At 38.9% G+C, this 14542-nt stretch overlaps 1 protein-coding gene and 1 long non-coding RNA gene across 7 annotated transcripts in view; one reads left to right on the top strand and one right to left on the bottom strand.

The window, feature by feature from the left end:
• LOC123391030 overlaps positions 1 to 14542 on the top strand; it is a 39400-nt gene that overhangs the window by 4288 nt on the left and 20570 nt on the right. The window lies entirely within an intron of this gene.
• The window catches only part of ZNF570 (zinc finger protein 570), a 35100-nt gene continuing 20988 nt past the window's right edge, over positions 431 to 14542 (bottom strand). For 5 of the 6 annotated variants that reach the window (XM_013062772.2, XM_013062771.2, XM_013062770.2 and 2 more), the window contains exon 5: positions 432 to 3692. In XM_013062772.2, coding sequence (XP_012918226.1) covers positions 2335 to 3692 — 1358 coding nt within the window. In that variant the 3' untranslated portion in view covers positions 432 to 2334. Of the gene's footprint in view, positions 3693 to 14542 lie in introns of all 6 variants that reach the window. The other variant, XM_013062775.2, reaches the window with a different exon arrangement.

Raw genomic sequence — 14542 nt, 5'->3', positions numbered from 1 at the left:
AAAGAAAAGCCCAGGTCCAGATGGTTTCACTGGTGAATTCTTCCAAACACTTAAAGAATTAACACCAATATTCCTCAAACTCTTCCCAAAACTTGAATTAGAGGGATCACTTCCAAACTTATTCTGTGAGGTCAACATTACCTTGTTATTAAAAAACTACAGCCCAGTATCCCTTGTGAATACAGATGAATATAGATGCAAAGGTCCTCAACACAATACTAGCAATAATAATATGCTAGTGAATTCAACAACCTATTAAAAGAATTATACACTAAGACCAAATGCAATTTATCCCAGTCCTGTGAGGGTGGTACAAGCTATAAAAATCAATGTAATGTTAGGTGACAGGGTGTCTCAATTGGTTAAGCATCTAACTCTTGATCTCAGCTCATGTCTTGATCTCATGGTCGTGAGTTCAAGCCCCGCATTGGGCTCCATGCTGGGTATGGTACCTACATAAAAAAATCAATATAATGTGCTACATTAAAAGAATGAAGAGACTGTATGATCAATTATGTGTCAGCTTCTCTCTGAAGAGAATGGTGAATATAGATGGGAACACCAGTGTCATGACTGAGGTATAGCAAGGAAATAACTTGACAAGAACAAATATTTAAATGTTCTTTATTTTTTTATTATGAAAGATACAGAGAATAAGAACCTACCTATAAACCAACAACCAGTTTTATCAATTTATAAGAATTGGCCACAGTTGCTTATTTTTTAAAGAAGTAAATGATTAAAACATATCTCCCTTTGCATCCTTTTCTCAATCTCATTTTTTCCCTTCCATATGTCACTCCTGTATTGGATTTATTATTTCCATGAATGTTGTAACACTAAATCTATATGGTATTTAGCCATATACACATAGTATCAATTTGCATATTTTCAAACTTTATATAAGTGGTACCATCTCATACAAAATACTCTCCAGTTCCATTTCATTAATATTATTTTAACATGTATCCTTTTTAAAAAAAGAACAATTTTTTAAAAATGAACAATTTCAATTCAATTTGAGCCTTTAAATAACTTTAAACTCCATGAGGACATAGTCTTAGTATTGATCACTACTGTCTCCTCATATCTAAAACAGTGTCCAGCAAACAGTAGCTACTCAATATTCACTGAATGAGTGGAAACATATATTTCAAATATGTAAAAGCCTATATATATTTGCAACTTCTTTTCCTCAATCCCCTTTTTGGTTTCAATTTTACAACCACTGGTTAAAAAATTTACAAAATTTGTACTTTTTCTGTGGTATGGAACAATTTAAAACCTTAAATTTACCTAGATTCACCCAATACAATTGCCTGAGCCTGGTGTCTTTTTATGGAATAGTATGAATTTTCTATGTTTATTGTTTTTTGGAGTTAATCGTGATAGTGTTTTCTTTCCTTGATCTAAATGTGAGTTCTGTATTCTGTGTGAATCCCCATTTTCTTTATATTGATTGGTTTATCCAATTATCTTTAGAAACTTCCTAAAACTGGTTGTAGGTGTAGGTCTACTACTTGTGTCTATATTGATTACTTATCTAGAGTATGAAGACTCCCACTTATGTTTCTCAAATGCTTGGGTTTTCTCAATTCTGACCTGCTGCTTCCCAGGAATGTTCTACTTTACCCACTGAGGAATCTTATTCTAGCTGTGACGAGTGAGTTTATATATGTTGAGTATGTAGAACAGTGCCTGGTGCATAGTAGGCACTCACTACATGTAAGCTATCATGACTTATTGAAAATCTGCTGTTGTGCTATGTGAAGCACTTTACATGCAAATTTATTACTTAATATGCATCAATCTATGACAGACACTATTTCATTTAATAATCACATTTCTACAATACAGTATCCTTTATTATCCCTATTTTAAGAATTAAAGAAAACCCTGAGGTTTACATAGGTCAAACAAATTCTCAAAGTCACATAATGCCACAGTAGTGGTAGAGCTATGATTTTCCAGAATCTAAGCTTTTAGTCCTGGGAATTGCCTAGTGCTCAGAGAAGGAGACTGGAACAAAATAAGGCTGAAAGGTTTAGAACCAGATATGAAATGCCTCATAGACAATTTTAAGACTGTAGATATTAGCTTAAGAACAACAGTAAGCCCCAAAAAAGTTTTAATTGGAGGCAGTGATGTATTCTTACACTCAAAAAAAATCAGTTTGGGTCATGGTGGGAAATGAATTTAAAGGGACCAAAAGTTGATACAGGAAGACATGTTAGAAAGCTACAGCATAGTGATCCAGGTGAGATGAACTGTAGACTATGTCAACATTAGACATAGAGAAAAGAGTATAAATTCTGGAAATATTTATGAGAATGTCTAGAGGACTTGGTGATTGACTGGATTGGGTGGTGAGAGTGATTCCCCAAGATGGATTCTCTGATGATGAGCAAGGTGTGCATGCTGCCTGAAAGTTTTCTTGCATTCCTTACATTCATAAGGTCTCTCTCCAGTATGAATTCTCTGATGTTGGGCGAGGGATCCACAGTAACTAAAAGCCTTTCCACAAACATTACATTCATAAGGCTTCTCTCCAGTATGAACTCTCTGATGTTGAGTAAGGGATGAGTCATTGCTAAAAGCCTTTCCACATTTAATACATTCATAGGGTTTCTCTCCAGTATGAACTCTTTGATGTTGGGCAAGGTAGGCAATCTGGCTGAATGCTTTCCTACATTCTTGACATTTATAAGGTTTTTCTCCAGTATGAATTCTCTGATGTTGAGCAAGATGTGAATTCTGGCTGAAAGCCTTCCCACATTCCTTACATTCATAAGGTCTCTCTCCAGTATGTATTCTCTGATGTACAGTAAGGTATGCACGAAGGCTAAATGCTTTTCCACAGACATTACATTCGTATGGTTTCTCACCAGTATGAACTCTCTGGTGTTGAGCAATGGATGATCTATTGCTAAATGCTTTCCCACATTCAATACATTCATAAGGTTTCTCTCCAGTATGAACTCTCTGATGTTGAGCAAGGTAAGCAAACTGGCTAAAGGCTTTCCTACACACCTTGCATTCATAAGGTTTTTCTCCAGTATGAACTCTCAGATGTTGAACAAGGTGTGCATTCTGACTGAAGGCTTTCCTACATTCCTTACATTCATAGGGTTTCTCTCCAGTATGAATCCTCTGATGTTGAACAAGATTTGATCTCTGGCTAAAGGCTTTTCCACATTCTACACATTTATATGGTTTCTCTCCAGTATGAATTCTTTGATGAAGAGTAAGAGATGAGCTCTGGCTAAAGACTTTTTCACAGTCATTACATTTCAAGAGTTTCTTCTCTGTATAGATATTCTTGGGCTTAATGGCCATTAAATTTTTTTTAAAGCTTTTCTTATGTGTATCATGCTTATGTACTTTTTCCTCTTTGGTGATTATCTGTTGTGTATGAAGCAGTGTGTTCAGATGGAAACCTCCCCAAGATTTGTTATATTCTTGTGCTCTTTTATTAATAAGGGCTTCTTCATGAGTGATTGTCTCTTCCTTGAAACATGCCTTCTGATTAACTGACTGTTTCTCAAAATTGCCCTCACATTTCCATTCTTCTCTCAAACTAGAATACTCAAAGCCATAGCTTGTGAGTTTTTCTATTATCTTCTGTGATGACTGGGCTTCATAAATGTTCTGCTTTGAAGTTAATTCTTCAGTGTCACACATAGATTCCCAGCCTGAAAAATAATAATTAAAGAAAACGTCTTGTGCTTGCTTCAACAGTACAAATTGAAGTATATGTTACATATATAGACATATATACAGTTAGTATATGTTCATAAGTACATATACTAAAAAAAAAAAAGAAAATGTCTCCTCTATCATGTACTAGAAGAAATATTTATGAAAGTACATTCATACAGTGAAGTATGCAAATTTAATAAAGCCACAAGAAAATTGGCTTTTATAGTTCTAATGTTTGCAAGAAACAAAACAGGTCACACAGAAACTTGAGGAGGAATTATTCGAATTATAAGGAAATCAGTAAGGTAAATCTAAGAAATTTTAGAAGTGGAGGGACTAGTGGTGCCTGGGTGGCTCACTGGGTTAAAGCCTCTGCCTTCGGCTCAGGTCATGATCCCAGCATCCTGGGATCAAGCCCTGCATCAGGCTCTCTGCTCAGTAGGGAACCTGCTTCCTCCTCTCTCTCTGCCTGCCTCTCTGCCTACTTGTGATATCTGTCTGTCAAATAAATAAATAAAATCTTAAAAAAAAAAAAACAAGTGGAAGGACTTGGTTATAATTTTATGCATGTATAATTAACACAGGCACTAAAATAACTTTCATTCTTATAGTTGCTTCTTTCAAGAATATTCACTGAAACTTGTGCCATATAATCTTCTGAATTTTTTAAGATTTTACTTATTTATTTGACACACAGAGAGAGACAGCAAGAGGGAACACACGCAGGGTGAGTGGGACAGGGAGAAGTAGGCTTCCCACTGAGCAGGGAGCCCAATGCGGGGCTCAATCCCAGGACCCTGGGATCATGACCAGAGCCAAAGGCAGATGCTTAAGGACTGAGCCACCCAGGCACCCCTTGGACCTTATATTCTTAGGAGGGATAGGAAATAAATGCTAAATGAGTAAATTTAATTATATATTAGGAAGTACTATGTGCCACAGAAAATGAAAAGCAGGATAAAAGAGATTAGGAATGCTGGTGAAGCAAGAGGTAAAAATAATTAGTAAGTTAACATTTAAGCAAAGATTTGAAGCAAGCAAAGAAGTTAATCACTTAGATATATGGAGAAAGCATTCTGGGAAAAGGAAACAGCCTAAAAGTAGAAGCATGTTTTCTATGTTTGAGAAATAGCAAGTAGGCCAGTGTTACTGGAGAGGTGTAGTAGGAGATGAAGTCAGGAGATAAAAGATTATTTAAGCTTCATATGCTTTCTAAGGAATTTGGCTCTTACCTTGAGAGGGATAGAGAACTACTGAAGTGTTTGTGGAGTAAAGGAGTGATATCTATTTACAGTTTAATAAAAATACTGAAAGGTGGAAAATAGGGAAGAAGCAAGGGGACCTAAGATTTTAGTAATCCAGGTGGAGAGATGAGTAACCAGACCAAGGAGCTATCAATTCTAGGTATATTTTGTAGGAAATGCCAAGAGGATATCCTGACAGATTGGATATGAACTGTAACAGAAAAAATGAGACAAGCAAGCCTTCCAAATCTATGGTCTGAGCAATGGCAGGATGGATTAACCAACAACAGTGAAGGGGAAGGCCATGGGCACAGCAGGTTCAGGTAGAAAGATATGGAAGATCTGGAGTTCAATTTTGAATATAATAAACTTTTAAGGTATTTTTTTAGAGAATGAAATGGAAATGCTGAGAAGGCAGATGGACCCATAAGACTGAGTTTAAGATAGAGGTCTGGAATTTTAAACTAGGAATTGCCAACATATACATGGTAGTTTGTATGCGTGTGTTTCTTAAAGATTTTATTTATTTATTTACTTATAAAAGTATTTTATAATACCCTGCTGAGCAGGGAGCCCGATGCAGGGCTTGATCCCAGGACTCTGAGACCACGACGTGAGCCAAAGGCAAACGCTTAACCCACTGAGCCACCCAGGCACCCTAAATATTTTATTTATTTATTTGTCAGAGAGAGAGAGCACAAGCAGGAGGAGCAGCAGGCAGAGGGGGCTTCAACCCAGGACTTGATCCCAGGACTCTGAGATCATGACCTGAGCTGAAGACAAATGTTTAACTGACTGAACCACCCAAGCACCTGCCAACATATACGTGGTAATAAAAGAGAATACATTACCAAGAGAATGAGTGTGGATAAACAGAAGAGAAAGGAGCAAGTAATGAACAACCCTAAAGCACTCCAACATTAAGATACCTGAGAAAACAGAACAAAGTCAAAGAGATTAAGGAGTAAGTGTTAAAAAAAATGTTAAGGGGCACCTGGGTGGCTCAGTCAGTTAAGTATCTGCCTTGGGCTCAGGTCATGATCCCAGGGTGCTGGGACTGAGCCCTGAGTCAGGCTCCCTGCTCCCTGTGTTTATACTGAAAAAGAATAAAATACTAAAAAAGAATAAAATTGGGAGACCTGGGTGGCTCAGTCAGTTGAGCAACTTGCCTTTGGCTAAGGTCATGATCTCAGGGTCCTGGAATCTAATCCTGCTTTGAGATCCCTGCTCAACAGGGAGTCTGCTTATCCTTGTCCCTCTGACCCTCCTCCCTGCTTGTGCTCTATCTCAAATAAATAAAATCTTTTTTAAAAAATTAAAACCTGGAATATTAGTCAAGAAATGTCACAAAAATAGGGAGAAGTAGCAAGCTGAGACTGCTTCAGCTAGCCGGAGATCAGCTAGATAGCTTATCTAAAGATTGCAAACACCTGAAAATCCATCGGCAGATCGAAGAGAAGAAGAACAGCAATTCTGGAAACAGAAAAACAACCACTTTCTGAAAGGTAGGACCGGCGGAGAAGTGAATCCAAAGCGACGGGAAGATAGACTCCGGGGGAGGGGCCGGCTCCCGGCAAGCGGCGGAGCAACCGCGCACAAAATCAGGACTTTTAAAAGTCTGTTCCGCTGAGGGACATCGCTCCAGAGGCTAAACCGGGGCGAAGCCCACGCGGGGTCAGCGTGGCCTCAGGTCCCGCAGGGTCACAGAAGGATCGGGGGTGTCTGAGTGTCGCAGAGCTTGCGGGTATTGGAACAGGAAAGCCGGCTACAGAGACAGAGCCGACAGTAAGCTCGCAGCTCCGTGTTACCTTGAACCGGTCGCAGGCTCGGTGAGCTCGGAGCGCGGCCGGAGGTCAGGCAGACGGGAGTAACTGGGCGCTGTTCTCTGAGGGCGCACTGAGGAGTGGGGCCCTGGGCTCTCGGCTCCTCCGGGCCGGAGACCAGGAGGCCGCCATTTGTATTCCCGTCCTCTGGAACTCTACGGAAAGCGCTCAGGGAACAAAAGCTCCTGAAAGCAAACCCGAGCGGATTACTCACCCCGGCCCCGGGTAAGGGCGGTGTAATTCCGCCTGGGGCAAAGACACTTGAGAATCACTACAACAGGCCCCTCCCCCAGAAGATCAACAAGAAATCCAGCCGAGACAAAGTTCACCTACCAAGGAGTGCGGTTTCAATACCAAGGAGAGCAGCAGAATTCCAGAGGAGGAGAAAACCAAGCACGGAACTCATGGCTTTTTTCCTGTGATTTTTTTTTGGCTTGCAGTTAATTTAATTTTTTCTTTTTCATTTTTTTTTTCTCGCCTTCGGGTAAAATTTTTTTTTAACTGTTACCTTTTTCTTTTTTAACGATTTTATACTAGTTTATCTAATATATATATATTTTTTTTACATTTTTCTTAGGTGTTTTCTTTTTTTAAAAATTCTTTTCTTTTCTTTTCTTTTTTTTTTCTTTTTTCTTTCTTCCTTTTTGAACCTCTTTTTATCCCCTTTTCCCCACTCACGATTTTGGATCTCTTCTAATTTGGTTAAAGCATATCCACCCTTTTAGTATTTTACTTGCCCCTTCATTTACTCTTATCTGGACAAAATGACAAGACGGAAAAATTCAACACAAAAAAAAGAACAAGAGGCAGTACCGAAGGCTAGGGACCTAATCAATACAGACATCGGTAATATGTCAGATCTAGAGTTCAGAATGACAATTCTCAAGGTTCTAGCCGGGCTCGAAAAAGGCATGGAAGATATTAGAGAAACCCTCTCGAGAGATATAAAAGCCCTTTCTGGAGAAATAAAAGAACTAAAATCTAACCAAGTTGAAATAAAAAAAGCTATTAATGAGGTGCAATCAAAAATGGAGGCTCTCACTGCTAGGATAAATGAGGCAGAAGAAAGAATTAGTGATATAGAAGACCAAATGACAGAGAATAAAGAAGCTGATCAAAAGAGGGACAAACAGCTACTGGACCACGAGGGGAGAATTCGAGAGATAAGTGACACCATAAGACGAAACAACATTAGAATAATTGGGATTCCAGAAAGAAGAAGAAAGTGAGAGGGGAGCAGAAGGTATACTGGAGAGAATTATTGGGGAGAATTTCCCCAATATGGCAAAGGGAACGAGCATCAAAATTCAGGAGGTTCAGAGAATGCCCCTCAAAATCAATAAGAATAGGCCCACACCCCCCGTCACCTAATAGTAAAATTTACAAGTCTCAATGACAAAGAGAAAATCCTGAAAGCAGCCCGGGAAAAGAAGTCTGTAACATACAATGGTAAAAATATTAGATTGGCAGCTGACTTATCCACAGAGACCTGGCAGGCCAGAAAGAGCTGGCATGATATTTTCAGAGCACTAAACGAGAAAAACATGCAGCCAAGAATACTATATCCAGCTAGGCTATCATTGAAAATAGAAGGAGAGATTAAAAGCTTCCAGGACAAACAACAACTGAAAGAATTTGCAAATACCAAACCAGCTCTACAGGAAATATTGAAAGGGGTCCTCTAAGCAAAGAGAGAGCCTACAAGTGGTAGATCAGAAAGGAACAGAGACCATATACAGTAACAGTCACCTTACAGGCAATACAATGGCACTAAATTCATATCTCTCAATAGTTACCCTGAATGTGAATGGGCTAAATGCCCCTGTCAAAAGACACAGGGTATCAGAATGGATAAAAAAACAAAACCCATCTATATGTTGCCTCCAAGAAACACATTTTAAGCCCGAAGACACCTCCAGATTTAAAGTGAGGGGTGGAAAAGAATTTACCATGCTAATGGACATCAGAAGAAAGCAGGAGTGGCAATCCTTATATCAGATCAATTAGATTTTAAGCCAAAGACTATAATAAGAGATGAGGAAGGACACTATATCATACTCAAAGGGTCTGTCCAACAAGAAGATTTAACAATTTTAAATATCTATGCCCCCAATGTGGGAGCAGCCAACTATATAAACCAATTAATAACAAAATCAAAGAAACACATCAACAATAATACAATAATAGTAGGGGACTTTAACACTCCCCTCACTGAAATGGACAGGTCATCCAAGCAAAAGATCAGCAAGGAAATAAAGGCCTTAAATGACACACTGGACCAGATGGACATCACAGATATATTCAGAATATTTCATCCCAAAGCAACAGAATACACATTCTTCTCTAGTGCACATGGAACATTCTCCAGAATAGATCACATCCTCGGTCCTAAATCAGGACTCAACCGGTATCAAAAGATTGGGATCATTCCCTGCATATTGTCAGACCACAATGCTCTAAAGCTAGAACTCAACCACAAAAGGAAGTTTGGAAAGAACCCAAATACATGGAGACTAAACAGTATCCTTCTAAAGAATGAATGGGTCAACCGGGAAATTAAAGAAGAATTGAAAAAAATCATGGAAACAAATGATAATGAAAATACAACGGTTCAAAATCTGTGGGACACAACAAAGGCAGTCCTGAGAGGAAAATATATAGCGGTACAAGCCTTTCTCAAGAAACAAGAGAGGTCTCAGGTACACAACCTAACCCTACACCTAAAGGAGCTGGAGAAAGAACAAGAAAGAAACCCTAAGCCCAGCAGGAGAAGAGAAATCATAAAGATCAGAGCAGAAATCAATGAAATAGAAACCAAAAAAACAATAGAACAAATCAACGAAACTAGGAGCTGGTTCTTTGAAAGAATTAATAAAATTGATAAACCCCTGGCCCGACTTATCAAAAAGAAAAGAGAAAGGACCCAAATAAATAAAATCATGAATGAAAGAGGAGAGATCACAACACCAAAGAAATACAAACTATTATAAGAACATACTATGAGCAACTCTACGGCAATAAATTTGACAATCTGGAAGAAATGGATGCATTCCTAGAAACATATAAACTACCACAACTGAACCATGAAGAAATAGAAAGCCTGAACAGACCCATAACCAGTAAGGAGATTGAAACAGTCATTAAAAATCTCCAAACAAACAAAAGCCCAGGGCCAGACGGCTTCCCGGGGGAATTCTACCAAACATTTAAAGAAGAACTAATTCCTATTCTCCTGAAACTGTTCCAAAAAATAGAAATGGAAGGAAAACTTCCAAACTCATTTTATGAGGCCAGCATCACCTTGATCCCAAAACCAGACAAGGATCCCACCAAAAAAGAGAGCTATAGACCGATATCCTTGATGAACACAGATGCGAAAATACTCAACAAAATACTAGCCAATAGGATTCAACAGTACATTAAAAAGATTATTCACCACGACCAAGTGGGATTTATTCCAGGGCTGCAAGGTTGGTTCAACATCCGCAAATCAGTCAATGTGATACAACACATCAATAAAAGTAAGAACAAGAACCATATGATACTCTCAATAGATGCTGAAAAAAGCATTTGACAAAGTACAACATCCCTTCCTGATCAAAACTCTTCAAAGTGTAGGGATAGAGGGCACATACCTCAATATCATCAAAGCCATCTATGAAAAACCCACCGCAAATATCATTCTCAATGGAGAAAAACTGAAAGCTTTTTCCGCTAAGGTCAGGAACACGGCAGGGATGTCCATTATCACCACTGCTATTCAAACATCGTACTAGAGGTCCTAGCCTCAGCAATCAGACAACAAAAGGAAATTAAAGGCATCCAAATCGGCAAAGAAGAAGTCAAATTATCACTCTTCGCAGATGATATGATACTATATGTGGAAAACCCAAAAGACTCCACTCCAAAACTGCTAGAACTTATACAGGAATTCAGTAAAGTGTCAGGATATAAAATCAATGCACAGAAATCAGTTGCATTTCTCTACACCAACAGCAAAGACAGAAGAAAGAGATATTAAGGAGTCAATCCCATTTACAATTGCATCCAAAACCATAAGATACCTAGGAATAAACCTAACCAAAGAGGCACAGAATCTATACTCAGAAAACTATAAAGTACTCATGAAAGAAATTGAGGAAGACACAAAGAAATGGAAAAATGTTCCATGCTCCTGGATTGGAAGAATAAATATTGTGAAAATGTCTATGCTACCTAAAGCAATCTACACATTTAATGCAATTCCTATCAAAGTACCATCCATCTTTTTCAAAGAAATGGAACAAATAATTCTAAAATTTATATGGAACCAGAAAAGACCTCGAATAGCCAAAGGGATATTGAAAAAGAAAGCCAACGTTGGTGGCATCACAATTCCGGACTTCAAGCTCTATTACAAAGCTGTCATCATCAAGACAGCATGGTACTGGGCACAAAAAACAGACACATAGATCAATGGAACAGAATAGAGAGCCCAGAAATAGACCCTCAACTCTATGGTCAAACTAATCTTCGACAAAGCAGGAAAGAATGTCCAATGGAAAAAAGACAGCCTTTTCAATAAATGGTGCTGGGAAAATTGGACAGCCACATGCAGAAAAAATGAAATTGGACCATTCCCTTACACCACACACAAAAATAGACTCAAAATGGATGAAGGACCTCAATGTACGAAAGGAATCCATCAAAATCCTTGAGGAGAACACGGGCAGCAACCTCTTCGACCTCTGCCGCAGCAACATCTTCCTAGGAACAACGCCAAAGGCAAGGGAAGCAAGGGAAAAAAATGAACTACTGGGATTTCATCAAGATCAAAAGCTTTTGCACAGCAAAGGAAACAGTTAACAAAATCAAAAGACAACTGACAGAATGGGAGAAGATATTTGCAAACGACATATCAGATAAAGGACTAGTGTCCAGAATCTATAAAGAGCTTAGCAAACTCAACACCCAAAGAACAAATAATCCAATCAAGAAATGGGCAGAAGACATGAACAGACATTTCTGCAAAGAAGACATCCAGATGGCGAACAGACACATGAAAAAGTGCTCCATATCACTCGGCATCAGGGAAATACAAATCAAAACCACAATGAGATATCACCTCACACCAGTCAGAATGGCTAAAATCAACAAGTCAGGAAATGACAGATGCTGGCGAGGATGCGGAGAAAGGGGGAACCCTCCTACACTGTTGGTGGGAATGCAAGCTGGTGCAGCCACTCTGGAAAACAGCATGGAGGTTCCTCAAAATGTTGAAAATAGAACTGCCCTATGACCCAGCAATTGCACTATTGGGTATTTACCCTAAAGATACAAATGTAGTGATCCAAAGGGACACATGCACCCGAATGTTTATAGCAGCAATGTCCACAATAGCCAAACTATGGAAAGAACCTAGATGTCCATCAACAGATGAATGGATCAAGAAGATGTGGTATATATACACAATGGAATACTATGCAGCCATCAAAAGAAATGAAATCTTGCCATTTGCAACAACATGGATGGAACTAGAGCGTATCATGCTTAGCGAAATAAGTCAAGCAGAGAAAGACAACTATCATATGATCTCCCTGATATGAGGAAGTGGTGATGCAACATGGAGGCTTAAGTGGGTAGAAGAATAAATGAAACAAGATGGGATTGGGAGGGAGACAAACCATAAGTGACTCTTAATCTCACAAAACAAACTGAGGGTTGCCGGGGGGAGGGGGTTTGGGAGAAGGGGGTGGGATTATGGACATTGGGGAGGGTATGTGATTTGGTGAGTGCTGTGAAGTGTGTAAACCTGGTGATTCACAGACCTGTACCCCTGGGGATAAAAATATATGTTTATAAAAAATAAAAAATTTAAAAAAAAAAAAAGAAAAAAGAAAAAAAAAAAAAAAAGAAATGTCACAAAAATAATAACAACAGCTAATGATAGTAATCATTAAAAAGAATTATGTGCATGTTTTGACTTGTAAAACACCAGAAATGAGTCATTACATAAATAAAAGGTGCCTAATAGAATGTAGAATCTATGTAGAAGGGAGATTACTGTAGTATTTATACTTACTGTTTCAAATAAGAATGTATCATTTTGCAATTTTAGAATCAATTTTAGAAAGCAATAAGGGAAAATAGAAAATAATTAACCGCAGAAGAAAACTGTAACATTGACAACAAAAATGAAGAGGGAAAATAGCCTAAAAATAAACTTTACAAGAAAAAGGCAGAAGCTTTACAATTCTAATGAGGGACCCAATGCCCCCCCACCATAAATCTGCATAAAGGGAGAAGATGCATACTTTGCTTTTCTATGTGAAGAACAACGTAAAGCCATTAATTCTAAATCAATATATTACTTTCACTCATAATCAGAATTGCATTGTGAATTTTTTTAAAGATTTTATTTATTTATTTGAGAGAGAGAGACAGTGAGAGAGAGCATGAGCATAGAGAAGGTCAGAGGGAGAAGCAGACTCCCCATGGAGCTGGGAGCCCGATGTGGGATTCGATCCTGGGACTCCGGGATCATGACCTGAGCCGAAGGCAGTCGTCCAACCAACTGAGCCACCCAGGCATCCCTGCATTGTGAATTTTTAAAAAAAATTGTTTAATAAAGTATTTGGCAGAACTTTGTGGTCCATCTAAAGCCTCTATATTCCTGGAAGGAGTGTCACTGTTATTCATAGTGAGCCCCTTGGACCACACCTGATAGTTTATAACTATAGTTTATGACTCACAACATACCCCTATATAATTTTTGCTAATGTGATGATTTAGTATGGAGGCTGGCCATGCCAGAAAGACCAACCATATAACTAAAGTATTGATGCTTTGAGCCACCATGATATCAGTTTGACTTTTGGGAAGGGAAGGAGGCTGGAGATTGTATCACATTGAGGATTCAGCAATGACTCACTCAATCATGCCTACATAAAGAAACTGAAACACACAAAAACAAATAACCCTGTACAATGATGCTCTCTAGAGAGCTTATTCTTTTAAACACTGAAATGTCAGGAGGGCCCCTTCATGTTTGCAGGTCTCGGAGACCTTGCCCTTGGTGTCTCTACTTTTGGCTGGTTCTTTGTATCTTTTATTAAAATAAACTGTAATCAGGGCACCTGGGTGGCTCAGTGGGTTAAGCCGCTGCCTTCGGCTCAGGTCATGATCTCAGGGTCCTGGGATCGAGTCCTGCATCGGGCTCTCTGCTCAGCAGGGAGCCTGCTTCCCTCTCTCTCTCTCTGCCTGCCTCTCCATCTACTTGTGATTTCTCTCTGTCAGATAAATAAATAAATAAATAATCGTTTTTAAAAAAATAAAATAAAATAAACTGTAATCATAATATAGTTCTTCCCTGACCTCTGTGAACCACTGTTGTGAATTATCAAATGTGGGGGTGTCTGTGGGTACCTCCTTATCTATAGCCAGCTCGTCAGAAATGAGGGCAGCCCTGAAGATCCAAACTTGCAGCTGGTGTCTGAAATAAGCATGGTCTTGTGCAGACTGTTCTCTCAGATTTTGCAGTTTGGAAAACTGACCTTTTTAAGAATCCAGGGGTGCCTGGATGGCTCAGTGGGCTAAGCCTCTGCCTTGGGCTCAGGTCATGATCTCAGGGTCTTGGGATCGAGCCTCACACTGGGCTCTCTGCTCAGAGGGGAGCCTGCTTCCCCCTCTCTTTCTGCCTGCCTACTTGTGGTTTTTCTCTCTTTCAAATAAATAAAAAATCTTTAAAAATTTTTTAAAATCATAAAGCACATCAAAAAAGTAAACATGTATTTAGGA

This window comes from Mustela putorius, unplaced genomic scaffold, assembly GCF_011764305.1.
Source record: "Mustela putorius furo isolate JIRA1106 unplaced genomic scaffold, ASM1176430v1.1 tig00000174_pilon_pilon_pilon, whole genome shotgun sequence".
Lineage (NCBI taxonomy): Eukaryota > Metazoa > Chordata > Mammalia > Carnivora > Mustelidae > Mustela > Mustela putorius.
This window is presented reverse-complemented; position numbering and strand designations above follow the sequence as displayed.